General features: G+C 42.4%; 3 protein-coding genes across 3 annotated transcripts; 2 read left to right on the top strand and 1 right to left on the bottom strand.

Annotated features, from left to right (window-relative positions):
- Positions 1 to 1053: 1053 nt before the first annotated feature.
- kbtbd2 (kelch repeat and BTB (POZ) domain containing 2) lies at positions 1054 to 13941 on the bottom strand. The gene is made up of 4 exons (XM_046041895.1): positions 13789 to 13941; positions 11083 to 11671; positions 6206 to 6371; positions 1054 to 5525 (listed from the first exon to the last, which is right to left on the bottom strand). The coding sequence occupies exons 2-4, from the start codon at positions 11253 to 11255 to the stop codon at positions 3963 to 3965; spliced, it is 1902 nt and encodes a 633-aa protein (XP_045897851.1). The 5' UTR covers positions 11256 to 11671; positions 13789 to 13941; the 3' UTR covers positions 1054 to 3962.
- A 1944-nt stretch (positions 13942 to 15885) lies between these two features.
- LOC123965200 (bucky ball-like) lies at positions 15886 to 19340 on the top strand. Its single transcript, XM_046041810.1, has 7 exons — positions 15886 to 16076; positions 16221 to 16373; positions 16465 to 17949; positions 18065 to 18166; positions 18793 to 18882; positions 18970 to 19039; positions 19197 to 19340. The coding sequence occupies exons 1-6, from the start codon at positions 16070 to 16072 to the stop codon at positions 18999 to 19001; spliced, it is 1869 nt and encodes a 622-aa protein (XP_045897766.1). The 5' UTR covers positions 15886 to 16069; the 3' UTR covers positions 19002 to 19039; positions 19197 to 19340.
- Positions 19341 to 20677: 1337 nt separating this feature from the next.
- Positions 20678 to 25186, top strand: LOC123968723. Its single transcript, XM_046045646.1, has 5 exons — positions 20678 to 20832; positions 20943 to 21221; positions 22345 to 24495; positions 24593 to 24688; positions 24978 to 25186. Exons 2-5 carry the CDS (start codon positions 20945 to 20947, stop codon positions 25004 to 25006), a joined length of 2553 nt encoding a protein of 850 aa, XP_045901602.1. The 5' UTR covers positions 20678 to 20832; positions 20943 to 20944; the 3' UTR covers positions 25007 to 25186.
- Positions 25187 to 27853: the final 2667 nt, after the last annotated feature.

Genomic DNA, 27853 nt, shown 5'->3' with positions numbered 1-27853 from the left:
TTAGAGCCAACAAATTAACCTAGTCCACATGTCTTTGGATGGTGGGAGGAAGCCGGAGCACGCGGAGAGAACATGCAAACTCCACACAGAAAGACCGGTTTGAACCACAACCTTCTTGCTGTGAGGCGACAATGCTAACCACTGCGCCACCATCATTATTTTTCACAATTGAAATTGAGACAGACTGCTTTTTATGTTTTCAGACCAGTATGAGTGTCTTCCTTCAAACTTTTTTATTCTAGTGTTGGACAACCAAATAGATTTGAGTGTCTTGTAGAGGAAAAATACTGCTCAGACAACATTTAAACGGAAGTACTGAAAATTATTATTTTGGGAAAGGGTAACCTCCCTCACACAATTATTCTGTTTCCATCTTCTCCATCGTTTTCTAGGAAAAGTTGCAATTTCGAATTGAACATTGCAGAACTGGCCCGCAACTAGTGATTATTTCCATTCAAAATGATCTTGTTATTCTTCTGATTTATCTTTTATACAGTGTCACCTCATCTCACATAAAATATAGTTAGTATTAGCAAGCTTTGTCCAGTGCCTGCAACTTAAAACATTAGCGAACTGCTGTCAAATCCAACTTCCTGAAAAAGTAACCAGTAAAGGCTGTTTAGCTCATTTAAAGTTCCTCTTATTGAAGTGAAGCGATATTACCAAAGGGGATTTGCAACTGGAAACCCCTTGGCTCAGAAGTTATTTGTAAATCAACAACCACTGTGGTGTTTGTAGGGCGGGGTAATGTTTGAAAATGTTCAGTACTTTTACTGAACTGTACTACTACTAGGCTGATGATACCTAATGACAAAACACTTTTTTTTCTCCTCCATTCAACAAAATAAATGTTAGCAACTTTCATAATTAAACTGAACTTTCTGCTCAAAAATTAAAGAATCAAATACCACAAATGTGGCCAGATGTTCAATACCAACTTCTGGTATTGTAGATTTGTCAGCCAACCTTAATAACTGCTTTAAATACACATTTTAAAACTGGAGCAGTACCAACCACCACATTTTAGTCAAAACAAAAGAAACAGGGAGTCAGTTTCAGGAACGCTTTTGGTATGTTTTTTAATAAATTAACGTTCATTCAAAATACAGTGCCAAAGGAATATGATGCAGCCAAACATGCTAGTAAGGTTTGTCATGAAGCACCTGTGCTCATGTTTTTAAGGTAGAAGGAAGACCCCTTCCTTCCCTGACCCGCCCTCTCCACTACTGCTAGCGGTTGCTGGGGCCGATTTCCATCGCAAGCCCTCTCCTCTCACAACCGATCAGCAGCAAGATTCCTCAATATTCACTCGAGAAAAATGTAATCTGGAAAATGGATATCTACCCACAATCACACTACAGTAATGTCTGATATTAAATTAAAAAAAAAAAGACACTAATACAAAATAGACCTGGTTATTTTCCCCCACACTGAAACAGTTGTCTTTTAAACGTATGAAAAATATATATTTATTATATATTTCAGCAGCTTGGAAATAAAAAAAAAAACAAAAAAAAAAAACAACAAACGCATGAGCCCGAAACATATGTTTGTACCGAGAGTGGAGTTGTGTGTATTTTGCAGAGACCCTGGTGAAAAACAAACAAAAGTATCATGATGATGTGACGATGGATGGAGTGAGGTGTAGACCGCTGGCTGTGTGGAAGACCTGTGTGCAAACAGACTGACAGACAGCTGTGGAGGCGCTAAAGTAGAGTCAGGGTGGAGGACGGAGCGGTGAGGGAGGAGAGGTAATGGGTGACCGGACCTGCAGTCGCCCTCTGCCTCACACTCCCCCGCCCCCTCCGTCATCCCTCCCGGAAGCCACGGGCCCCTGTTCTTCTCGTCTGTTGGGCCTTTAGAAGAAAAAGATGGATCCCGTTTTTAAAAGAAACACTCTGAACAAATCTATCTTTAAAGTGTTAAATACGTGCACCTGTGAGGTTTTAAAGGTGGCTCTGAAAAATCTGTATTTTGCTCATTTGTGGCGGACGACGGTAGCAGTCCTGGTTCCCAGCAGATTACCATGGAGATCCAGAACCACAGCAACAAAACATGGCTGAAGAGCTGCCAGCAGGTAAAATGCTGGCAGACTTCAGACACGAAATAATGATTTACTATTTGCTGGCTGGTGAATTTAAACATTTCCATGTCAGTGGCTGGTAGATGTTCACATTTTAAAACATTTATTCACCACCATGGCTGCAACTAGGGGTTATTTTCATTATCGATGAACTGTTTGGTCTAAAAAAACAAAACAACGTCCATCACAAGTTACCACCGCTGATGTCTTTAAATAGCTCGTTTTGTCCAAACAGTCAACATCAAAAAGTGGAAATCATCAAATCCTCACATTTGGGAAGGTAGAACCAGAGAATATTTGACATTTTTGCTTCAAAGATGACTTAAGGTGGAGTAAGCGATTCCGGACAAGTACTACGATATAGAGCGAAACTGGTCCTACATTTCCTGATGCGAAGCCAACATGCAGAGAGGACAAGACTGTCCCAGATCCAGACAGCGATACTTACAACTCTTCTGCTTCTACAGCCAACATCACAACAGCAGCATGTCTTGGTGAACTACAACGCGAGCCGAATGTCCGTGGGAAAGTTATTTAACGTTACCTGACACACAAATCACAGCTGAAATAGCTTTGAGTGGCGAGGTGCGGGCACATTTACAGAGCCAGGGCTGAGTACACAGAGTGAATGACAAAATTGTGTATTGGATTAGAATCGCATACCCCACCTTTAAGTGATAAATACTAAAGTGTAACCCTTCTATCATTTAAATCAAGTAGTCGTTTCAGCTCTACATTTAAAGGAATTTCTCAAGAACAAATGTCCAAATTAAGCTATATAAAAAGATGTAAACATGGGCTTTGGGAACTTGCTTGTGGTATAAAGGATTAATCAGTTAATTAGAAGAAATGTGGACAAATCCATCCTCCATGCAAATAATCTTTAGATGCAGCCCTGTTCAAAACAGACTAATGACCTTGGAAATAGTATCTTTATGTTTTTTTCTTGTGAGACATAAACATTACAGGGTTTGAAAACATTACTGGACTATTTCCCAATCTTCAACCGCATTTCATTGACCTTGTGCGAATTTTTTTAGTCAAAAATACCATTTCCAAGGTTGGTAATGAACCTTCAAGCTCAATACCAAAATGTTTTAAACCACTCCTGCTGCATTATGCACAACCACTGATCCATATGTTTAATATGTTCAACAGACATCGTGTTAGATGTGAGGAGAAGCAGTTTAATAAGTTTCTACAGATCAGTTTTGATACATGTTTGTATTGATTCAAGCTCACCATTGGAACCCATTTTTAACTGCTGTGGATCAAAGCTGAATGATCTCCTGTCCCTTTGCTATAAACCTTTTCAGAGCCTCCTTTTTAAACCTCCAGGGAACATTTTTGATGCTCTAATGACAGATTTGCAGTGGTGTATTCCTTTATCAGTGGTGAGAGAAGAGAAAAAGAGGAGACGGGGGTGGGGGAGAAGAGAGGGAAGCCACAATCAGAAGGGATGCTGGGGGATTTTGGTACAGTTGCCATTGTTATTCCAAGAAGCTTTACTGGTTAAGTGCATCATCACCCTCATCACCACAAAAATCAGTTGACATTTAGATTATCACATTGTAGAAACAGTATGACAGACTTGTAATAATATCTAACAGATGTCATAGTTGACAAAATAAGAAGGGGGGGGGAGGCAGAAGTTTTCAAATTACTAGTATTTTAGAGGGGCATCTTTTTCTCTCCAAGCTTGTTTTAGGCTGCATTGTTCATCAGCAACAGCTGTGGCTAATGCAAGCCTCCAAAGTCCAGAGATCCCTCCACAACACAGATAACAAACCCTTTCATACGTCAGAGATCTGCCCCCCTTCATGTTCATCCCTCAGCGTTACAGATTCCTGGTTCAGTCAGCGAGGTAGGGGAGCGGAGCCTAAGAGCTATACGGGAGCGTCACTAGCTCCCCGTCCACCTCAAACTCCTCGGCTCCGTCGTTGGAGAAGAGGTAGGTTGGGGGTTTCCAGGGGGACTCCTCCAGGCAGGACGGGTACAGCTTACCCACCGCACAGCGGAAGTCCTTGCCCAGATCCCAGAGCACGCGTTCCGACACGGGCTGCCGTAGGTACCACCGGTCCAGCTCCATGTCGTACTGATAAATAGCGTACTTGGCGCGCTCGTTCATGTGGGTTTCACGCATAAAAATGCACAGCGAGTTGAGCAGCACCACTGCCCGCACGCATGGGTCCGAGTAACGCTTGGCAGGGATGTTGGCGGCCAGGCGCCACTCGTTCTTGTTGACATCATAGACCTCCACGGTGACGGAAGAGCCGTCGATGGTGCTCGTGGGCATGCGGATGCCAGAGTTGCTGACCACGTGGAGGCCGCCAATGTAGAAAATGAGGTCACCGAAGGCAGCTGCAGAGGCGAAACAGCGGCTGGTCTTGCGCATGGCCATCTCCACCCAGGTGTCGGCTCGGGGGAAGTAGCAGTACATCAGGTCGTGGGTCATCACGTAGATGCAGTCGTGCGCCACCACGGAGGTGCTCCAGTTCCAGGCGAAGGGCAGGGGGCTCATCATGCTCCACTCGTCCTTCTCGCAGTCGTAGCGCTCCACCGTGCGCTTGTTCAGCTCTCCTCCTACGTTGTCTCCTCCGATTGCATAGATGTAGCCCTCACAGAACACCAGCGAGGGCTTGATTCGGGCACACAGCATGGGGGTTTTGGGTACCCAGGCGTTCTGCTGGGCGTCAAACCAGAAGAAGCTATCGACCGAGCGGAAGACCGCCTGTAACTTTCCGCTCTTGCCGTGGTTGGTGATAGAGTTTTTTAGAGGGATCTGTCCACCAGCGATGAACACGTCGTTGTCTGGTGTAACGAGCGTCCCCACCTTCTGCAGGTCTCCTGGGGGGTTGCTGAGCTTGTACACTTTTTCCGCCTGCGGGCTGTAACACACTACCGTAGTAGGCAAGGCACCGGACATGACGCAGCCATCGCCCTGCGTTTCTGACATGGCCTCCATGAAGATCAGCATCTCTTCCTTGGTCATGCCTAACCGAGGTTTGAAGAACTTGGGCATGGACTTGTAGAGGCCTTGCACCACCACAGACTTGTCGTTGGGTGGCAGACCCTGGAACCAGGCACGCTGCGTCACCTCAGACAGCGCGTCGATGCGAATCTGACTGAGCACAGAGGACAGGTGCTGCGAGCGCGCCTCCATGTTATACTCCAACCACAGCATGGCCGCCTCGCGCACCGTCTCCTCCTTTTCCACGTTGAGGTTGTCGCTGCTCAGGACGTCTATCAACAGCTCGTGTGAGAGCTGAAGGAAGGCCTCCTGCCTGTAGACCACGGGGAACTTGTGCTCCACCATGCGCTTAGCGCTCTGCTTTAGCTCACTACAACTGAACAGGTCGCCGATGCTCAACATGCGGACGCAGTTCTCAGCGTTTATCTTCTTCACCAGATAGTCTCTGCACTGCAACAAGACGTCCTCCACCTGAATGGGACAGAGGAAGAGAGTCAGGTCTGTCAGACAAAAACATTCCTCCTAGCATCAAGGGATACACCTACAAAAGCAGAACCGCCAGTGTGTAGATTCATCTGTTATAAATGTTCTTAAGCGTGATGTGTAATTCTGCGTCGGGTACGCACGTAGCCATGCATTTATACGCGGGCGTCGGTGTCTGCGTCGTTCTGCAACTAGTTGGCGCTACCGTGTTGACTTTTGTTAGTTGAGGCGGTCAACTTCTGGTTTGGCCATCTACTAACTTGAACGGGGATAAAATAATAGACAGCTCATGAATATATAGTTTAATTTCTTTCAAAAAGGCTGAGAACAGCTGGAAACTGTTGTTTTTAAGCCAACGTTACTCAAACAGAAGGAAACAGTCCATTTGCTATAAACTTTATTCAGCAGCAGGTTATTACATATGTGGTGCTCTAGTGGGTATTTGGGGCAGCAGGATGGTGTATGTGGGACAAACACAAAATAAACTACCGTGTGTGTTGTTTTTGGACAACAATGGAGCTCTCTCTCTTCAGAGGAAGAAGAGATATCAGGACACAGAGACGATATTTGTTAGTGTGATCAATTTTTTGCTTTGGCCTTTTCTTGGGACTTGCTGACAATAAGAAAAACATAATACTTTAAGGATAACAGGAGGACTTTGCACAGACCTGCAGGAAGCAGGCGGTCTCGTAGAGCGGCTCCACGGTGCTGTCGCTGATGGCCAGGTTGCCCGTGTAGGCGTAGGTGATTATGATCTGCAGGGTGGCCGGGTCCACATTCCTCAGGTGTACGTGGGTCTGTTTGCTCTCGCTGAGGCCGCTCATGAACATCGCCCTGCAGGAAGAAGACGACGACAACAACTCAGGGTCATCTGTCCACACATCAACACAATAACCTGCAGGATGAGGAAGTGAACTACTTGATGTCATACTGATTTAAATTCACTAATGTGTCCATAAAGATAAGAGATTTTATCAGCTAGTTCAGCAATTCAAGGTACACTTATATATCTTAGTACATGCAGGATTTCATTGGCCACTTGGTGTGTCTGTGTTGTGTTAACCATGTTGTAATATGTTTTTCCTTGTAAAACTGGCTCCACAGTAACTGTAATAGGTTACTTTTTCTTTTGTGCAGCAGAGTTAATGACAAACAAAATTAATGCAGTTAACACTCCCCCCCCCAAAAAAAACAAACTACTATCATCCTCACAAATCGTTATTTTTAGAGCAGATACAATCCACAGTGAGGAAGACGTGTGCTGGTCAAAAGACTCCTTTATTTATTCATTCCACAAAACATCTTTATCATCAGGAGAGTGTTTATTTGGATCACTATTTATTTGGTTTCTTTTTTAATTTTGAAACTGTTCAGGCCACAAAATTATATTTTAAATCCATAGCCTATTCCCCCTTATCGGCAAATATCTGGAGTTTCTGGTTATCTTTTTGTAATCAATAAAGACCGGGCTTCATAATAAACCCATAAGACGGGTCTTAGTATCTGTACTTCGTGTGCAGCGGGCGATGAAACTCCTAATCCAGTCTTGTTCACTATTTTTCTACCCAAAGTTTTTCTTTTAAATAAACAGAGCCTCCTAATGACAGCTGGCCGCTCGCCAAAGTGGCTGTAAAAACAGAAAAAGTTACCAGCCAGAATCAGGGTCGCTGTAATTAGCTGTTGCTGGAATGCATTTCCCAAATACTTCGAAAAAGCAAAATCCAACGTAAACTGAATGTCACTAAAAATGAGCTGGAGCCGAGTGTACAGTATCTCACAAAAGTGAGTACACCCCTCACATATTGTAAATATTTACACAAATATATACACACACACAATGAAGAAATGGCACTTTGCTACAATGTAAAAGTAGTGAGAGTACAGCTTGTATTACAGTATAAATATGTGAGGGGTGTGCTCACTTTTGCGAGTTTCTGTATCTGCTTAATACCAATATGGTGATTTGATGTTATGGATATTATAACAGTGTGACAAATTCATGTTATCAATGATTATTTCTGGTCAATAAAATTTCAGAATATACTTATAAAGTCCAAAACCCAAAAAGTATTCAAGTTTCAATCAAAGAGGACGAAGAAAACAGAAAGCAAATATTTACTTTGGAAAAGCTGGTACTACTTATAAAGATATATTATTGCCAATTGATCATTCCACCTCTTTAAGCTACATACAGCTAAATAACCGTGTGAATTGAAATGGTAAATGATGCCACTTTTAATTTATCATGTTTAATACTGTGAAATTGTTCAGGGGTTGGTTTTGACTCATAGCACACAACACTGGAAGTATCGTTGTTCTCAAAGAGCAGGATTTCATACTACTGCTTTATATGGAGCACAGATGTTACTACCGACTTGATACTTGTCCACCAACCCAGTTTCCTAATACTGCATCATAGAAAGTGACAGTCAGAACCCGTCTGTTGGGCTGACTGTGGACAATTTAGCTCCAGCTGGTCTTCTCTCTGCTCTGACTCCCATGTTGCTGTGGCCTCTTTACCCACATCGATTTCTAACATTTTATGCACCTGTAGAGCGGTTACAGGCTTGAAACGGTAATTTGCATTTATTGTGATTATGCCTTTGGTGCCAAACGTTCACTGCTGCAGTGATGTTTCTGTGCTGCACATGTCAGAGACAACAAAAACACAGCATGGGCAGCACAGAGATGTTTTCATTGTTTATGTTTACAGTTTCTGCTCATCACTGCACATGATAACTACATGTTTCTTCTTCTGTTTATTCCAGAGACGATGCAATTGCTGCAGAGGAATGTACAAACAACACTTCCTGTGTGCCAAGTCATTTTTCCTGGTAAACAGCTCTAAGGGAAGCGTTCTGAAGAATCATGTAAAAGCCAAATCAATATATCCGTTAATAGATTAAAGTACACAGACTGAGCTTCTAAAAGTGCTTTAGTGTTAAATAGTTCCTACATTTATTTCATTCATCCATTTTTAATTGACAGGTGACAAATCTACAACAACGTTCTCTTTAATAATATAAAATCAACTAACTTAGTGTTCTGGATTGATGGTCATACAACACAATGAGTAATCGATTAGTTGATAAAAAAAATTAACCTACTGCAATTTAGATGGATCGATTAATCATTTGACGACTTTTTCAAGCATAAATGTTAAACATTTACTTGTTCCAGGTTGTCAAATGATGCATTTCCTTATTTTTATCATCTCAAAAGGATGGTAAAGAGAACGTGTTTGGGTATCTGTAGACGTCCTCCTGGGGGGGGGGTGTCAGGAAGTTGTGACAATTCAAATAATTACATCATTTCAAATTAGGGCTGTGCGATATGACGGTGGCGCTTTGCACCACGGTGAAGTTAGTTTTAAGTTGGAATTTGACATCTTTCGAATGTCCAATGTAAAAATAACATCCAACTTGAAACTACGCCGCGGTCCGTACTTCCACACGTGCTGGTGTTGCAGGGAAGACATTTGCATTAAAAATAATGGTAGAGCCACAAAACACTATGCAGCAGTTCCAGCCATGACGTGTGTGTCAGTCAGGTAAGGTTAAATGACTCGCCCACGGACATACAGCTTACTTTATAGTTCGCCAAGACATGCTGTTGTGCTGTTGTTGTGGTTTTAGCTATAGCAGCAGCAGTGTTGTGAGTGTCGCTGTGATGTGAGCTGCTGTGCTGCTCTGGGACCGTCTGGTCTGCTCATGTTAGCTTTGCAGCAGTAAGTAGCGTCAGTTTGCTAACTCACAACCTACCAAACAGTTACATTACTGTGTCGTTGTTCACTCTACCATGGTATTTGTCATGGTGCTGGGTTTCTCCAGAATTGCTTACCCCACCTTTATAATGCAGAGAAATGTCCCGAGTTAGTTGGAAATGCCATATTTCATTGAATTTACACAAAATGTTCTATATCAGGATATATCGGCTTTGTGTTGGACTCTTTGAAGCTCTGGGGTTGCAAATTTCTAAACATTGAGATTTTATAGATGAGATTTATATATGATTAAATTAAATGGAGCTGCAACAATAAGTCTAATAGTTGATTAGCTGTCAACTATTAAATTAATCTGCCACCATTTTGATAATAGATTTGAGTAAAAAAAAATAATAAATCTGATTTCAGGTTCTTAAAATGGTGAATATTTTCTAGTTTATTTGTTCCTTAATGACAGTAAACTGAATATCTTTGTGTTGTGACGTAACAAGACATTTGAGGATGTCATTTTGGGCTTTGGGAATCAGTGATTGTAATTTTTCACAATTTTCAGACATTTTACAATTTTGGTCCATTGTTTGTCCAATTTATTGTCACATAACAGGATTTTAAGACATAACGCAGTTTGTAGTTATAGAAACTAAACAACTAATTGATTAATTGAGAAAATAAAATGAAATAGATCAATTAGTCAAAGATAAATAAATGTCATTTTCAAATCTACTTTTTAACAGTAATGTCTGTAAAACTGCTCTGTCCTCCTGTACCGGGGTTTTGGGGGTGGGACTGTGTGTTGCTTGCAGCAGTGGCTAAACCTGCCAGGCCGTATTACGCAACCCCACAGGCATACCCCTACACCCCCTCCCTCTTTTTCCTCCATTTCTTCCCCTTTCTCTCCATCTCTCACCAAGACCTACGTGACCAGACTTTCCCCTCCGAATACAAGCTCTATCCAGAGTCCCCCCTTTCCCTGAAGCGAGGCGTGCTAGGAGAGGGGAGATGGGAAGGAGAGACACCAGACGGTGAAAGAGAAAGGAACGAGTAGCAGTTTAGAGGAAGCGCGACACCTCCGAACCCTGCAGGGGAAATGCTTTGCATGTTCGCACCAGATAACGAGTGCGTGGGAAACTGTGGGGAAGATCGCGGGGAGGTAGGTGTGAGAGAGGCATCGAGTTGTCAGGACCTTTTCTTGGAATGCATGTTTCAGTGTGAAGTGAAGGAGGGAGGGGGGACAGAGAGTTAGACAGGGTGTTCAAATGCAGCATGAGCTCCTGTCATATACAGATGGACTCTTCCCAGCGCCGAGGCAGCTGCTCTGTCACATTCACCGCAGTGCACACACACTTCATTATGCAATGTTGTGCGTACAAATGAGCCCTCCCGAGGGCCGTGAGGGATACATCTGTAGAACTACAGGTTAGAGGTTGCTTCATTTGTTCCATGAGAAATACATGAACGACTGAATAACTGGTGCAGAGGGCGACCCGAGCTCCAGCTCTGAAGGAAACACCATTCCCTTGTTTTCCACCCACCATGTATAGAGTGGGTAACACTTGCTCTACAACATGGTGCATTATTCATTGTAACTGTAGGAGGTGAGTACTTACAGGCAAAACAACCGCACCGCATAATGACAGAGTACCTACAGCTCATCACAATCAGACTGAGGGGAATAATTGCTGTCTTTTCAAACATGAAAAGCCCAACGCTATATGGTGAATTATTCACTGAAACTGTAGGAGACAAATTCAGTAGAGCTATACCACACAAACAGAAATCACCCACATACAACATGACTTATTCTACGCCTGCAGCGCTTACCTGAAATAGGAGCTACATGTGGCCAGGACCATCTTGTGACATGGGAACTCCGTGTCCTCCACCAGCAGCACAATGTCAGTCAGTAATTTCTGTTCGTAAAAGAACTTGAGCTGCTCCAGCAGGGAGACAGCGTAGTCCGTGTTGACCGGCCTGCGCTCACTGAGATCCGACATGGTTGCATCCCATGAATCGCGCCCCAGTTTTGAAAAGTCACGCGGCCGGCAGAACCGGACTCAACCCAAACAGGAGGAAAAAAAATATTCTTAAATATTTAAGAGAATAAACAGGGGGTGAGGGTAAGGGTGGGGGACAGCTCTTCAACACCTCCACTTAGGTCAGTGGAGGTGTTTAACTCCTATGTGGGAAAAATTCTGCTGGAGAGGAGTTGAAAGATGAGATGAGAAAGTTGTGGCGTTGTAGCTACTAAGCGTGACAGCCTGGACTCCAGGGGAAGGGATCCTGGATGTTGAAGGGGCCGTTTTCCCTTCGTGCACCTATCTGTGGTCTGACGTCATGCAGTGAGGCACTGGGGACCGGAGGTAGAGGGACAGCACGACAACTGGCGCAACACTGCTACATCACGTCTTATCTGAAAAGCACAGGAGGAAAAACAAAAATGATGACATTTTAATGATACATGGTCTTTAGTCTCCTTAGCCATAAGATACTTTTGGGAAACATGGGCCCAGGTCTTTTTCTCTGCCATGATGCTGCTATGATATATCCCAGTGAATATCATTATGCACAGTTTGCAAAACACTTCTGCTGGTTCTTTACCCGAGCACAGACTCAGACAGTGCTGCATCTGTGGTCAAGAAGTTGCCATGTATTGTAAAATGCTGTAGAGATTTTACTATTATGGTACATACGTCTAAGACGGCACACAATATAAAGACCAAAACTAAAACTTTCCACCTTAACTCAATTACGCTCTTTCTGACCCTTTGCAACAAAAGACCAAACAATGTGTATATGGCAAATTTCCAAAGCAGAGTTTTGTCTTTAGTAGATATGAGAGTATATTTGGTGGCGGTGGATAAGACACGTGCCTTGGTGTGGGAGATATGGGTTCGTTTCCCACTGGGACATCCACCATCAGTCCCTGAGCAAGACACTTAACCCCTAGTTGCTCCAGAGGCATTTGACCTCTGACATATATAGCAATTAAAAGTCGCTTTGTATAAAAGCTAAAAGAGTAAATGTAAATATTAAGGTCCATTAAGTCCAACTGACTGAAGACAGAGCGCTGCGGTAAAGTTGGTCATATGTTAAAAGGCCAGAAGTAATATATAGCATTTCGATCGTGTTGACAAAGACAGATCATGTATTTGCCTGTACGGTTTGAGCCCCACTGCTCACATCCTAAACGACTTTGGCCTTTTTGGCAGGTTATCATGACACTGAGCCATTAAGCCACGTTTACCACCAATGCCTTCACGCAGCACAGTTTGAAGCTACACCACCAACAATCCTTCTACTACTACTGTACAGTCTGTTTCAACCAAACACTGGAGATCATTTACAGCAGCAGGCAGGTGTTTCACCAACCTGTCAGCTCAATATCCAAGTAATAGTCAAGGTTGTGTATCGGTGAATTTTACATCCACCTCCACTACACTGAATCACGTCTGCTGGATGCTGATAACCGGCGACCACCCGAGTCTCGTTTCTTTTGTTTTATTGCCTTTAACACACCCTGCGACAGCTGTCACCACGAGATACAGGATATCTTCAATTTCTACGCACCACTTATGTCTAACGTGAGCAGCTACCCGAGCTAACATATCAGAGCTAACGTTCGCGCCACCACATGTTAAAAAAGAAAACGGACATGAAGAGAGACTTGATAAATGGCCTACACATGTTATTATGTTGTCTAGTCTCCAAATAGTTAGGGATGCAGTCTACAAACAACATGTGCCGGCTATAGATGCTAGAGAGCTTGCACCATCGTTCATTGCATGGCACATCCTTCACCTTAACGTTAGGCCATCTACACACATATAAACTTCACAGCTAGCCACTTGTGTAGCGAGCTAACGACAGTTCATTTGCGACGTGTTTACCCCTCAAAAACACGCTAACTAACCGTTTACTTCTTCATGTTAAGGCTGACATTATGAAGAGTGTTCATAGGTACCATTTTCTGGACTTGCCTGATGCTGACCAGCTGCGTTAGCACGTTACCGTTAAATCCAAAACAAACCCCGCATGCTAACTTACACCGCAAAGTCACACTAGACAGACGGGCCTGTTGCAAAACACACATCTGAGCCGAGGTTAGCTAACGCGACAAACCTGAACGCCATCCCTGTACCTTTATTAGAAAGTAATGCTCAAACGAAGTGACCATCCTCGTCAGCTAGCTTCGATGTTAACGTTGAAGCGGCAAGTTTTAGCTTCGGTGAGCTGTACAGTTCCGGGGTAACGTTAGCTGTGTTAGCTAAAGAGGGAACCCGTCGGTCGGAAAGTCTACAAGCTCCAGCTCAACTGCGAAATGTTTTCCAGAAAGGACATAGGTACAAAACATCTGCAGCAACGAAAATAGAGACTGAAAGCGACAGAGAGAGAGAGAGCGGTAATGCGGCTAGCAGACACACAGCTAGGCTAACTGCTAACAAGAGCTAAATAAACGTTAAGCTAACGCAGTTTACCCACTTTTTTAACTTAACCACTTCAACAACCCACAAATCCAAGCATCCTTACTGTTAAATGTAGGCAGACTCCACACACCGAACCGTCGCGATGGCTTTTCTCCTCAGCAGAAAGTGCCAAGTAAGCTCCTCACGCCGAATTTAGACATTAAAGAGTTGTGCAGCGAGCAGCGAACAACCTCTCAGCGCATCTTAAGCGCCCGAAAGACCAAGAGGCCATATGAGGTTTCTGCGCATGCGCCCACAGTTGGCTGCCTCTCCTGCTGAAGAGAGTAACAGTGACCTCTGCTGCACAGACAGAGACACACAAACACTGGAACATGTGGAGGATGGAAACTACGCACATAAGGGTAAGGAAATTCGTGTTTCCATCTAAAGAATGTATTAATTTAACAAACAGGAGCGTCAGTAGCGTGTGGGAGAACACTGTGGCATCATGCTGGTTGAAGAATGGCTTGCCACGTGCTACTGACGCACCTGTTTGTGAAATTTAATAAATTGTTAAATAGCCAATAATTGTTGTTTTTTTTCAGACTTCAAATCATGTAATCCACCAAACAACACCAAATAAGAGTCAGCAGCAAAGAAAGCAACCCACATACTCAGCTCTGCTGCTCATCCCACTCCTGCATGTTCTCTACAAATGTGGCATCATTCAAAAGGGAAATAATCAGGCTTTCCAATGGTTTATTGCCAAGAAGCATTGTTACAACAAAGAAATAATCTACCAAACACAAATTTCTGTACTTTTTGTGCATATTTCATTTATATTTAAATTGTACTAGCCATACTTTTGGGTCACTAATAGTATATAGGCTACATGAATAATTCTTAATTGTGTTCCTGGCACTATTTCTAAGGCTTTGGAACAGTCTTTAGACCCCTAGAATGTAAAAAAAACAAAAACAATATACAAGATTTAAAAAATACACAAGATAAATTATATTAATAATATATTTTTTATTTTTGGTGTAATGTAAACATTTAATTAATATTTCCCAAATCATTGCTGTAGTCTCTAGCATCTGTACATATGTTTATTATATTAGTGATTTAGTTTAAAATGATTTATCTAACGTATTAGGTCAAGATGGTGACACAAAGGTCTATTAAAGGGAGAAATATGAGTGCAAAATGGATTTAGACAAAATTCTGGGATGTGAAATAATACTACTAATAATAACCCCCTATATCCTGTTTTTGTATGTCAGACATACAAAACACAATGAGAAAATATATATGAATTATATTTTAAGCACACAGATATAACAAAAATCATGGAAATAATAGAAAAATAAATACAATATATAAATATATATATATAAATACATAAGAAAATGATCAAAGATACTTAGTTCCTCCATACATTACTTAAGTTAATGGGGAATCTTTTTCTTTTAGGAAGTCATGAATGTTCCACATCTTTAAAAAACAAACAAACTATAGTTTCTAGCATCTGCACATATGTTTATTTTTTTTAATTCAGTTTAAAAAAGTTTTTGTATCTAGTTCAGACATAGCCTACAAAACACAATGAGAAAATATGTGAATAGCTTTACAAAATACGTTTTTAAATACACCAATGTAACAAAATTCGTTAATTTATAAAGACATAATAAATTATCAATGATACCCATTTCCTCTATACATTACTTAAGCCAATGCTTTGTGCTTTATATCAAGTCAGGGAATATTTGGTTTGTTTGAATGTTTTCAAAGTGTTAATTCAAAGAGTTTTCACTTTTTTTATGATAAAAAATGTGCCAAAATATTTTCCTGTATTTTCACATTTGTCCTGTGTAAAACTAAAACTACCATTCAGGTGTGGCTTATTTGGTAACTTGATCCATCGATTATGAAGTGGCATTTATGAGCCACTGTGTGATGTGACGAGCTCCAGTAGAAAAAAAAGTTATTAAAATAAAATGGGTAATGTGTTGTTTTTTTCTCCCCACATAGATTTCTTCTCTTTGTTTGTTACTTTTGTTACTTTTTAATGGTTTGAGAGTTGCACAAGTTCTTGCAAATCTTACCCCAAAGCTACGTTTGATCCCTGTTAAACGGACACTATTGAAACTCGGTGCTGATTTGTCCGCTTGCAGCTGCAGCAGGTGTTTCCTATATGACTAATTAGCGGAGATGTTTCGGCTTTTGTCAGTAGAGCGTCACGTGGACCTGAGAGTGAAGTGTTCCTGCTGCGTCCGTTTCTTTATCGAAGAAGTTTCTGTAAAACGTGCCTTTAATTTTCAGACGCTGGGGGATGTTTATTTGGTTGTTTTCATTCCTCTGCGGTGTTTTATTTATTCACAGGTTGAGCAAGCACGTGACAGAAAATGGACGGTAAAGAGTTCCTTATAATTCCATATACAAATATTGGTTTAATTACGTTTGAGCTGTGTAAACTTACCGTTTTGTTAACCTCAATAAGTAGAGAATTGCATATTTGCTTAAAATAATAATCTGCTCAACTGCTGCTTCCTGTAGATGGAAGCAAACAACCACACACATTTGGGAATGGACAACAGAGAACCCAACATCCCAGACCTTTTTTCTATGTCCAGCCACCATCTCAACCTTACTACCTCTACCAGCACTGGCAGATGAACAACCCATACGGTCACTATGGTTTGCCTGGAGGTATCTCGCCTTTTAAACCTAGTTTTGTTGTTGTTGTTAGCCAGTATTGTTTACCTGAAAATCTCACTGTGGGCAATTATTTATTTCACAGGTTTTAATTTTGGCCGTCCCTGCATGCAACCTTACCAGTACATGCAGTATCCCGGGTATGTTTTCCCACATGCTCCGATATATCCAATGGATCACCGGCGAATGTTTGAACCTCGCTTCCACGCTCCTGTCTGGAATGACATGCCTCGTCCGCAGTATCACCCACAGCCTCAGGGGCGTCGAGAAATGGCCTGTTCAGAGGCTCAAACCGACCCCAGTGATGCCATAAACAAACTCATCGAATGCCTTGATAAGATTCGAGGCAGTGAGCTGCAAGGCGCTGAGAGAGAACTAGACTCAGGTGTGGCCTCGCAGTCCTCGGGTATGTTTTCTCCGAGAGACCAGAAGAAAAGGGACGAGCAGAATCGCACCCTGCCTTCAGCGCCCGATGAGAACCATTTGGCGTCTACAGCTGTGACCTTCAGTGACTCCACGACAGCTGTGTATGACGGCGAGTCCAGCCAAAGGAGCTTAGATGGCCTGAGCCCTCATGGATGCTGGTCTGGAGGATTAGAAGAGGAGTTGCCACTCGATAGCTCCTCTGTTCATGAAGAGTGTCCAGAGACTGAGGAGCTGGCTGCAGACGAACACTTCCTCCCTCATGAGAAAGAAGAGGTCACGGATATCCAGTCAGATACCTCGATGACCGATCCAAGTGTTCCCACATGTGACGCAGAAGAGCTCCTGAAGCAGAGAGTGGATCCAATCTTGCTCTCAACACCATCAGCGCCATCTTCTTCCTTTACCTCCAGTCAGCCAGAGCTCAAAGATGCTAAAAGTGTCGACAAAGTCTCAAAGGCAGAACATCAGAAAGCTGATCCAAGCTACCAGATCCTCAAGCTGCCTTTTCAGAGCGTTTTAAAACGTGGAGATGCTGAAGCCGGCCACCTCTCCTCCCCTGCTACACCCTACTACTACAACTACCTATCCATGCACACCACCCACGAGCGGATGAGCGTTCTCAGTCCATCTCTGGATGAGCTTTCCTCCAGAGATGAGATGTTCTCCACAGATCTGGACGACGCAGATCTTTTCCCCAAACGCGTGTATCCAGACAGGGGGCTCGCAGGAGTTGTAAGTGGGTCTCCACAAGTTGCTGATGAAGTAGAAAACGTGTGGCTGCCTGGCTCGAAGAAGGTTATGTGCGCCTGCTGTGGGAAAAGTCTAGCAAAAGGGGCAGGTAGGAGCAAAGTCCACAGCGCTAAGATGTACAGGGACGAAGCCGGAGACTCTGAGGAGGAAAGCAGATACGGAAGAGGGTGTGAGCAGCCTGTCAGAGTGGTGGTGAGGAAGCATTCTGCGCCCAGGAAGCCTCATTCGGTCCCACTTAGACATCCTGCAAAACCTTGGTATAAAAGGGGCCAATACAAAGATCCCTCAGATCCCGTCAATCAGGAGGAAGGCCATGATGTTTGCATCCAGGAGCCAGCTGATGGTGAGAGTGGAGAGATGACTAGTAGTGAGCTTCAGTGCAGAACATGTCAGGGTAAGTCTCTGACAGGAGTCTCTCTTTCTTTGACATCAGTTGACGGACATTATTTTTATGTCTAAATGTGCAATCATGTTAGAAATACGTACTGAATGTGTAAACTCGTTCATAGACAGACTCTGCAGAGAAGATCTGACCATGTCAGATCAAGGAAGGTGGGGAGACGGTGACGTGATCCCCAGGAGGAGACAAGCAACCCCTCTTCAACGACAAGGTTGAATTTAGCCACTCAATGTCTTGTTGGAAAAAAAGTTAAATCTCAGTCTTCTCTTGAAGCAACAACATTTACACGGCCAATCATTTTGAAACTCAACCCAAACAGCCTGTGCATCTTGATTAAAATTTTGCTGCCAAGATGGAGCAGTTTCGGTCCCAAACGTTTTTTTGAAATGCTGAGCTGGAACCCCACAGTCTAAAGTTGGGAGCACATTAAACACATCAAGGCCAACAAAGATTATCTCGGCAAGTTCTAGGTGTAAAACTTACGCCAGAAAATGATCCATAAGCATTTAAAATCAGTTTCTTGCTCACAATAAAGAAACTTTGTTTTACAGCCACAGTACGTGATATAAATCTCTGTCCAGGAAAAATCTGACTTAAGTTAAGATAGTCTGTGGATATCAGTTATTTCATTTATGAACTTTAAAACTTTGATAGTGCCCCTGGCTTAATGTGTTTGGTCGTTCTTTGGATGTATGTGGAGTTAGGGTTGACTTGGGTGTTGTGAGATTATTGTTGTGAATTTGTCTTCAAGTCAAAGACATAACGCATGCATATTCTCTTAGCCTTAATTCTTCAAACTCACCCCTGGTATGATGTTCTGCTCATATCATCGGATAGAAATGAGTACTCCGAGGAAAGTGATGTACCACAGGCCAAGAGATGAGGACAATGATGACGATGAGCCGCCACCTTTACCCTGGGAAAGAGGTTAATATCAGAGTTTCTTTTCTAACACTGTTTTGGCTATCACATTTCTCTGACTGCGATTGTTTTTTTTTTTTTGGCCTTCATCAGGTTCTACAACGAGAGGAGAACCAAGATGTTGATGTCCCCGGATTGACTTTTGAACAAAGTGTTTTGAACTGTAGGTGAAATGCACAAGATGAAAACTGTTTTACAATGCTCCACAGGGGAGGTATTGGTTTCACACGCTCATACCAACACACTCTTCAGTATGTTGTATAACTTCTATCTTGAAGGGGAAAATATGTTTTTAATGAAATGTTTTCTATCCTCCTCAGGTCGCCCCTCCAAAGGTGTAATTGTTTCAGGATAATGTGTTTGAAAATATTTAGAGCACCAGGTGAAATGCACTGCACAGACAGCCTCTTTTTGTTAGGTAAAAAAAAAAAAAAATGTATAAAGTTTCTTCAGTGACACTGACGTGCACTACTTATGAATTTCACAGACAGGCAAATGGGCTGAAAGGTTGCACTGTTTGGGGCCAGTCCAATAAAATATTGTCATTATTTAAGTTTTGTGTTGACTCATTTTACATATGTTGTGTCGGGAGATTTACACTCTTATAATGAGGACTGGTTGAAATTGAAAGTGTATTTCAAGAAGCACGTTTTCTAATTGACATGTATTGTATATGGAAAACTTGAAGCAATACCAGGAAGGAACCAACACTTAAGGGCAGATTTTGTACTTTAAACATCAGATGCTGATGCAGATCTGCCAGTAATTCAGCATAACTTATTTATTTTGGTAGATGTATAGATATGGCAGCAGATGGAAATACCTATATATTTGCAGAACCAGGTGCTAGTTCTGTCCAATGTCATACTGTATCACATGTTCTCAGTAGATGGTAGCGTGATTAGTTGAGTAACATTTGATAATTCCTGCTTTTCAAATGTGGATTGTCTGGTTTTTACATCATAAATTCAATATATTTGCAGACTGTTTATCGCATGAAACGAGTCATTTAAAGATGTCACCTTGTGAAATGGTGATGGCCACTTTTCCCTATATTCTGACATTTAATAGACCAAAATAATTAATCAGTTGAGAAAATTACATCAGATTACTTAAGAATGAAAAGAATTGTTAGTTAGCCCTTTTTTCTACTAACCTATGGGTGTCGCTGGATGCTCTAACTTGTTTTTGTGCACAACAGTATTTTTCAGAAAGCTGAGGCAACACCTGCTGATTTAGATTATCATTCTTTAAGGGAAAAGCTTTATACTGAAATGTGGGATCCAGTGCAAATACCAGAATGTTTTAACAGTAAAAGTACATATTTTGGTTGTAGGTATCTTTTTGTAGGGATATTTTGTCCTGAAAGCACACTGACAAGAATCAATAAACAAAAAAACAGTAATACTAATTAAAAATTACTGGTCAAGTAAATAAACTGGTCATAGCATGATTGCTCTAATAGGGTCTATAAATACTGTTCCAGGCTACCGAACAAGCTATTATCTAACCTTTTAATTGGCTCTTCAGTGGTCATACCTGCATCTCAACATGGGCCGTGTGAATATGTGCTTTGCATTTTAGATATGAACCTTGAGCTTCACAAAGATGCTAACAAAGGACAGGATGCCACTTTGAGCCACATATCTGTAACCTGCGCCAATAATTCCAACCAGCTGCAGGTTGGTTGCCCTTAATTAAAGCTCCTCACCTCCTTTACCTCTTGTCTGCCTTTCCACAGGTGAGATGATGCACCACAGTGGGAGGGAATCAGTGGGAAACAAACATTTTTCATTGGCTTTAGAAGAAGGTCATTAAACTCTAATTGGCCAGTTGTCACCTGGAACCAAAACTTAACCAATCAGTGCAGCATTTGACAAGCTAGCCTTCCACTTCAAATTTAAAACATACTTTGAAAGCTGTATTGGTTTGTCAGTGGTAATCTTCTTTTTGCATGTAGGTATACTTGTTCAGCAAGTGTTTTGTAGTTAGAAAATTCACAGATTTTTGCCAAAAAATTGCCAACAAAGTTCAAACAATTACTTTAACTTGCTTTTCTTTGTCAGATATGGAGGCAGCCACGTCTACCTTGCAACATTCTTTCGGTCCGGGCCCTCGAGGTCCAAGCCCACCTTATGGAGCTCAGCAGGCCCAAGGGTCCCATCAGCTGGATCCTGGGTCTTCAGGAGCTTCACGTTCTGAGGAGCAGCAGCAGCAGCAGCACCACAAACCTTTCTTCTACGTCCAGCCCTCGCAGCCATACCTGCCCATGCAGAGTATGCAGTGGCCTGTGCCAGTGCCCATGCCTGTTTCCTACAACCCATACTATGGCTACCCTGGTTTAGGTAAGTGCCAATTAGGGTGCAACTAATGGATTTTGGAGTTGTAATGCTCCCTGAATATATTTAACTTATGCTGCAGTTGCTGCTGTTCAAGGCCCTTTGTTTTATGTAGAAAACAATTAATGTAGTGAAGTGTTTTGAAATGGAACATTTATTCACTAAATGCTTTCCTAGTTCATCATTTCTACATATACTCTATTTATTTTTTTAATGCGTGTGTGTGTGTGGGTTTTTTTTTTTTTTTTTTTTGTTTGTTTGTAAATGAGTTGGTCAATATCTCTGGATACTTTTCAATACACACGACATTAATATAAATGCTCATATTTTCAGATTATTTACCTGCATCCTGAGTTTCTGGTGATGTGGCAATTGTAGTGATCTAAATCACTGTTCTGTTCAGTGGCTAATTAGCAAATGTTGGCATGCTAACATGCTACACTAAGACGGTGAACAATGCAAACATTTTACCTGCTAAACATCATCTTGTTAGCATTGTCATTGTGAGCAGGTAAGGCACAGCTGTGACTTTAGCCTACATCACCATGCTAAGTACAGTCTCACAAAACAAATAGTGTGACTGACTGTAAACTAGTCCAGTCTTTTTATTAACCAATTATCTTATTTTGCTGCTGCAGTGACCCCATTTTGCATATAGTTTGTCTTTCGTGTAAAGTTCTGCACAGGCCTAAAACTGAGACTAGTACTCCGCCCTTACCTGCATCTGTAAGACCCAACTCAGCTGAACCTAATTGGTACTGCCAAATGTGAGACTCAAATTGGCTCAGAAACCCAAAAAAGAAAACCAGTATGTTCTTTGCTTTATTTCACCCATTACTCATCATTGGCTCGCCAGGCTAATGAGAAGCGTTTCTGTTCCTCTTTCAGGTTTGTATTGTGCATCTACTTTTGCAAAACACATGACATGCTTTGAGGCTGACTGACACAGAGTGAATGAGAGGGGCTTCTTAATGGCATTGATAAATGACCAAACACTTTTTTTTTTTTTTTTTGGGGGGGGGGCCCATATCTCAGTAGTTTAGTGAGATGTGCTTTGAAATGGATAAATTTTATGATTAACAAACCACTAGAGCACTTTAATACTCATTACTTTCTTTTGCTATTAAAGGTTATGGCATGCCAGTGATGCCCAGCTATCAACCAAATCCGTACACAGAGCTACCTGGCTTTGTTGTACCCCATACTCACCTCCATTTGATGGACTACAGACGCATGCTCAACCCGCAGTATTACCAGACCATGGCCTACCAGTCTCGCAGGTTCCGCTACCAGCACAACGGCCAGGCCAGAGAAATGACCAGCTCTGAGGTTCAAACAGAGCCACTATCTGCAACCCAGAGGACCAGCACCTCAGGTTCCAGCAATGTTGAAACCTCCAGTGGTCTCCCAGTCCACAGCACTGACAACACCCCCAGTGTCCCCACCAGTCAGCCGCTCTCACCAGCCTTTGCTGTGCAGAAGGGGGATCACTCTCTGGAGCCAAAGGACATGTTGCCCTCTTCCAACAAACGGACGCCACCAAATGGCAGCTTTGTTATTCAGACAGAGGAGGTGAGGATTGAATGCTGCACCACACCGGTGGGACTACAACTCCTGCACTCTCATGAGACTTCAGAAGTATCCCACAGCTTTTCCCAAGATGTGGTCCAGTGTAGATCCATTCGCCAGGGTCGTGTGCTGCAGGACAAGGGACTGTGCCTTCCTGCAGAAGAGTCAGAGCAGGTACTCCAAGCACGTCCTGACATCCTGTTAGTTGGGATGCCCAGCAGCGATGAGAAGATCCCGGCTTCGGAGGAGACGAGGAACCAGATAGACTCTGTGAGTGTTTCCTCAGACTTTGGATCCCAAGTAGCAGTTAATGGTGGTGATCAGGAGACAAGCAGTGAGAAAGATCAGAGTGTTGCATCCAAGAACCTTCACTTCAAAGTTGTTCACCTGCCATTTGACCCCAAGTACCTGGATGAGCTGAGAAAGATGGAATCCACTGTCTGGTCAATGGAGGACACTATGATTCCCTCCCCTGAATCGCTGATCCAAAACGGTTGCACGGAGTCTTGTGATGAAACACTGGCTGCTGTAGCTGAAGTGCCTTCAGCAGATGCACTGATGGTGAGGGAGGAGGCTCCTACAGAAGAGGTTGTTCCCATGATCGAGATGCCTCCTCTGACAGAGGATGAACTGGATGACATGGTCCCCACTGTGAGTCCTGGGGATGAGATGGCATCTGAACCTGATATGTGCTCTATGATGGGTGTTCCTGTTGCAGAGGAAACTCCTATGACCGAGTCGACACACATAGCAGAGGTGGCTCACGTACCTTACTTGCTGTTGTTGGATAATTCTCCTCTTAAGGTAGATAGAAACCAACATAGACGAGAAACAAATGCCCAGGATCACCAGGACACTTCATTCGAATCATTGCCTGCCTACCTCCCCTCAACCAGCTGGCTGGCTGACTTTGATAATGTCTACTACTGTAGCAAGTTGCCACAAACTCCCAAGAAACAGAGCAGACCTTTGAGCAGCCATGGTTTAGATGTGCCTTCCAGAAGACGAAAACTAGACCTAGAGTACAAGGAACAGCCTACAATTCGCAAGCCAAAAGAGAGGTACAAACCCAAAGGCAAGGTGGATCGACGAAGCCTCTCTGACCATGAATGCTGCGTTAGCAGAAATTTCAATGAGAATGCGTTTGGCCCTTATGTGTCCAAGAAAGAGCGACTTTGCGCCGGATGTCAGGCAAAACGCAGGATCTGTACATCTGCCAGCCCGGGACTCGATGCTCAGACCTTAAAAAGAAAAGCTTTCCAACAGTGGAATGATGGGCTCTTACCAACATGTGAAGCCTGTAAATCTCACACCAACAAACGACTGATGAGACAAGGTTCCAGTCCTGATGTCTGTGGTGGCCGCCGTCATGGACACGACACTGAGGGAGAATCGTCTGAGAACAGCTCATGGCGCACAAGGCCGAAATGGAGGGCAGCTGATAATCTCAGGAAGCTCGGCGATCTCAAGAGGCCCCTGGCCTCAAAGCAAAACTTGGAGAAATGTCCTACAGCAATGTACCCCAAGCTGAGAGAAAAGAACTGTGTGTGTAATGAGGCATGTCGTCAGTCTGGTGCATGGGAGAGGATGCACCACTGCCCCCACGGCAACACCATCCGAGAAATGGATGAGAACTGTGCCGTGCCGGTTTCCCTGCAGGACAAATGGAGGAACATGGATCAGATTAACCAGACGCACAGGTGGCAAACCGGTAAGCAAATGGTTTTCATGATCAGGAGAATTAACACTTAACATGCTGTTGTGTAACTGTGCCTGTCTTTGCCACTCTATAACTTCTCATCCGACAGAGAAGTCATGGAAAGCAGCGATGACTAACCCCGATACCGATGGCTCCAAGAATGAAGCCAAATCACAACACTTGAATAAACACAAGAAATCACAAGGTTTGCTGTTCACGTAAAAGGAAAAAAAAGTGTACTTTAAAATCACCTGTAACATAAGTAATTTTAAATCAAGACTTGCACAGAAGGGCAGCCTTGAAAAGCAGAAATACAGAATTTGATAGACTAATGTGCACAAATACAAGGACCAAATGTCATGACACTGCAGCTACTCTAGATCAAGAATGGTATGCTGACTTTTCATCGTGATGAATATAGAAAGAGGAGGTAGCAAGTCTGCTTTCTTGCATTTTGTGTCATGTATTTTATTTTTTTTCCTCTCTCTCTGCAGGAACCTGTAGAAAAGACACGCGATGTTAATTTGCACGAGTACACTTCAAAGTGAAAAACACTTTTAAAAATGATGCACACTTAATTTAAATTATTTCCACCTAAATTATTTGTATAATAAATCACAATGTTCACTATTTATTAACACAGATGTATGATCATGTATTTGTATTGCTTTAAAAAAAATAAACACAGTTTTTTGCACCTGCAGTTCCTGATTTTCCAATGTTTGGGGAGTAATATTGTGATGAAAGTAATAACTTTGTCCACTAGATGGAACTATTTCTACAGTAAGTAAATGGTCCACCAGGTGATAAGATATTGAATTGGGCTTTATTTGTTGTTTATTTATTTTTAATTCAGACAAAAGCATCAGTCCACAAGTTATAGGACAAACTGGTTTGTCAGATGAATCTCAGTCTTTGATTAAACTGAAATTTTATATGGAAATTCTCCTTGTAAAAGTCTGTATTGAACTGTTTTGAAGGGTTGACAATTAAACCACCTGCAGCCTGGACAGATCATTATCTTCATTTTGACCCTTAAAACAAAGCAACTTAATTTCTGGTTTCCACATAATTCATGGCACTGGGATCACATATTTGCTAAGACCTTCTTAAAATGACAGCTTTATCTAGAATGCTTTACAGTGAACGTTAACTTCATAATCATGTTCAGGTGGTCCCATGGAGGTTTCTGGGGGATAAAATCTGTGACCCTTTGGCCTGTCCTGTAACCTGCAGCTTCTCTGAACAATGCTGATGGCTTTAATAGTTGAATAAAATGACAAACTCATACAGCTTAACATTAAACAACTTATTTCCTGAATATGTTTCATCTACTTTTTAAAAGCATAATTACCTAATGAGTGTGTGGGGTGTTATATTTTTTTTTTTTTTTTTTTTTTTTTTTTTTTAAGCTATGCTAGTAGTGTGGCTGTAGGTGAGTGTATGTCTATCCCCCTGAAATTTCAACAGCTACTGGATGGACTGCCTTGACAGTTTGTACAAACATTCAGTCCCCGGAGGATGAATACTATAAACTTTGGTGATTCCCTGACTTTTTCGTGTTGTGCCACCACAAGGCTGATATTTGTGATTTTGAGTGAAATGCTTCCACAACTACTGGATGGGTTGCCATGAAATATGGAAGGCTGCGCACATGCACGTCTTCCTCGGGATGAATTGTAATGACTGTGGTGATACTGACTTTATCTAGCGGGATCTCTGTATGAAAGCCGGTTGTGTTTCAGTTTTTGCTCGCTCGTGAGGTCAAGCGAGCATGCCTACAAGCACAAACCTGGTTGCAATCTTAAAACTGCACCGCTAGTGGCCGCTGTAAACTACATGTTGCCCCTTTAAATGAAATATGGAAAAAATCACACCTGCTAAACATCAGCGTGCTAGTATTGTCATTGTAAGAATGTTTGCACTCGTTATTTTTTTTAACCATCAGCTTTCCGACATCTCTGCCTTTGATTAACAAGTGCTCGTTGGCTCCCATGGAGAAAAAATAACGCTAATGTAAGCGTTTAGCTAAAAAGGCCACTGAAAAGTAAAGCGTCACAGAGTCGACTCTTATTCCCGTTTCTGATTATGTCAGCTAAAACATGAAAACACAATACTTAAACGGGTGACTGGTTTGTTTTGTGAAAAAAAACATATTTCCACAATATATTGAATTAGAATTGAATTATTATACTAACATTATTAGAGTATTAGAGAATAGTTTTTCTTGTCAAGCTGTGAAGGCAAAGTGTGAATTCCATTACTGACCGATAATGTGTAATGTTGCTCCCCAAGGGGAAAAAAATACACAAATGTAGTGAATAAATAATGAATCGTGTCGGGCCAGACCATTAGAGTTTATGCAGTGTTCAGCATGCCTTTGAGACCAGGTAATGAAACCAATTTTACTGACGTTGTTCCAGATGAAACATGTTTGTATGCAGCAATAATAGCTTTCCTGGCTGGAGGGGAGGTAAATAAGATTGTATGTTTCTGTCAGTTGCTTCATGTGATAGAATCGTGGGTGTCGATGTGTGTATTTGTAATTTTCAGGGTCTCTCAACAGGCCAACTACTGCTCATTTTGCCTCAGATTGCTTTGCTTTCTTTTCCTCATCCTCCATGGAGACATCTGCACAGAAAGCCCACACAATGTGCCGTCTTCGACGGGAAGAAAGGCCTGCTTTTGAGCATTGTTTGAAACAGAGACAGTCAAAAGCTTTTTTTTGCAATTTGAAACAACCCTCTTAAGTGATTTCTGGCTAACGGGGGGGAAGAGGTTCTTTGAAGCTAACGATGTGTGGCGAGGGAGGCCAGATGGGATGAGGAAAGTTGCTGCACTGGAGCACAATACATGATTTCCCCTCAGATTTGTCAGTTTCAGGGCAGAGATGGACAGCGCGGTTTGGACGGTCTCAGAGCTCATATCTCTTCGACTCCTTATCCACGCTGCCGTTCCATCTTCATGACGCCTGCATTATGGACAAATGTGGAAGGCTTCAGTGTGATTGGTTCCCGAGTGGATTTACAGTATGAGGTGGTGGTGGCAGGATGTCTGATGTGCTGTGTGTATCACATAAAGCTGGAGGAGGCACATATGTTTAATAAGGAACAACATTAAAAGGGTCTCTGTGGGAAAAACCTCATAGAGTGATGATTACCGCTAACAGGGCTGGTGTGAGTTGATCATCATTTGATGCATCAAATGCATGAAAGCCAAAATGCTCTTAGATCTTAGCTCTTAAAAGGACAGAAATATGAAGAAAATCCTCAGAAGTAAGGACATTTTACAGCTTCTCACTTCTTCTAAAAGCACTCACAGCATGCACACACAAATCTAAAAGCATACATTATGAAGCTGATCATTTCAG

This window comes from Micropterus dolomieu, linkage group LG01, assembly GCF_021292245.1.
Source record: "Micropterus dolomieu isolate WLL.071019.BEF.003 ecotype Adirondacks linkage group LG01, ASM2129224v1, whole genome shotgun sequence".
Taxonomy (NCBI): Eukaryota; Metazoa; Chordata; class Actinopteri; order Centrarchiformes; family Centrarchidae; genus Micropterus; species Micropterus dolomieu.
This window is presented reverse-complemented; position numbering and strand designations above follow the sequence as displayed.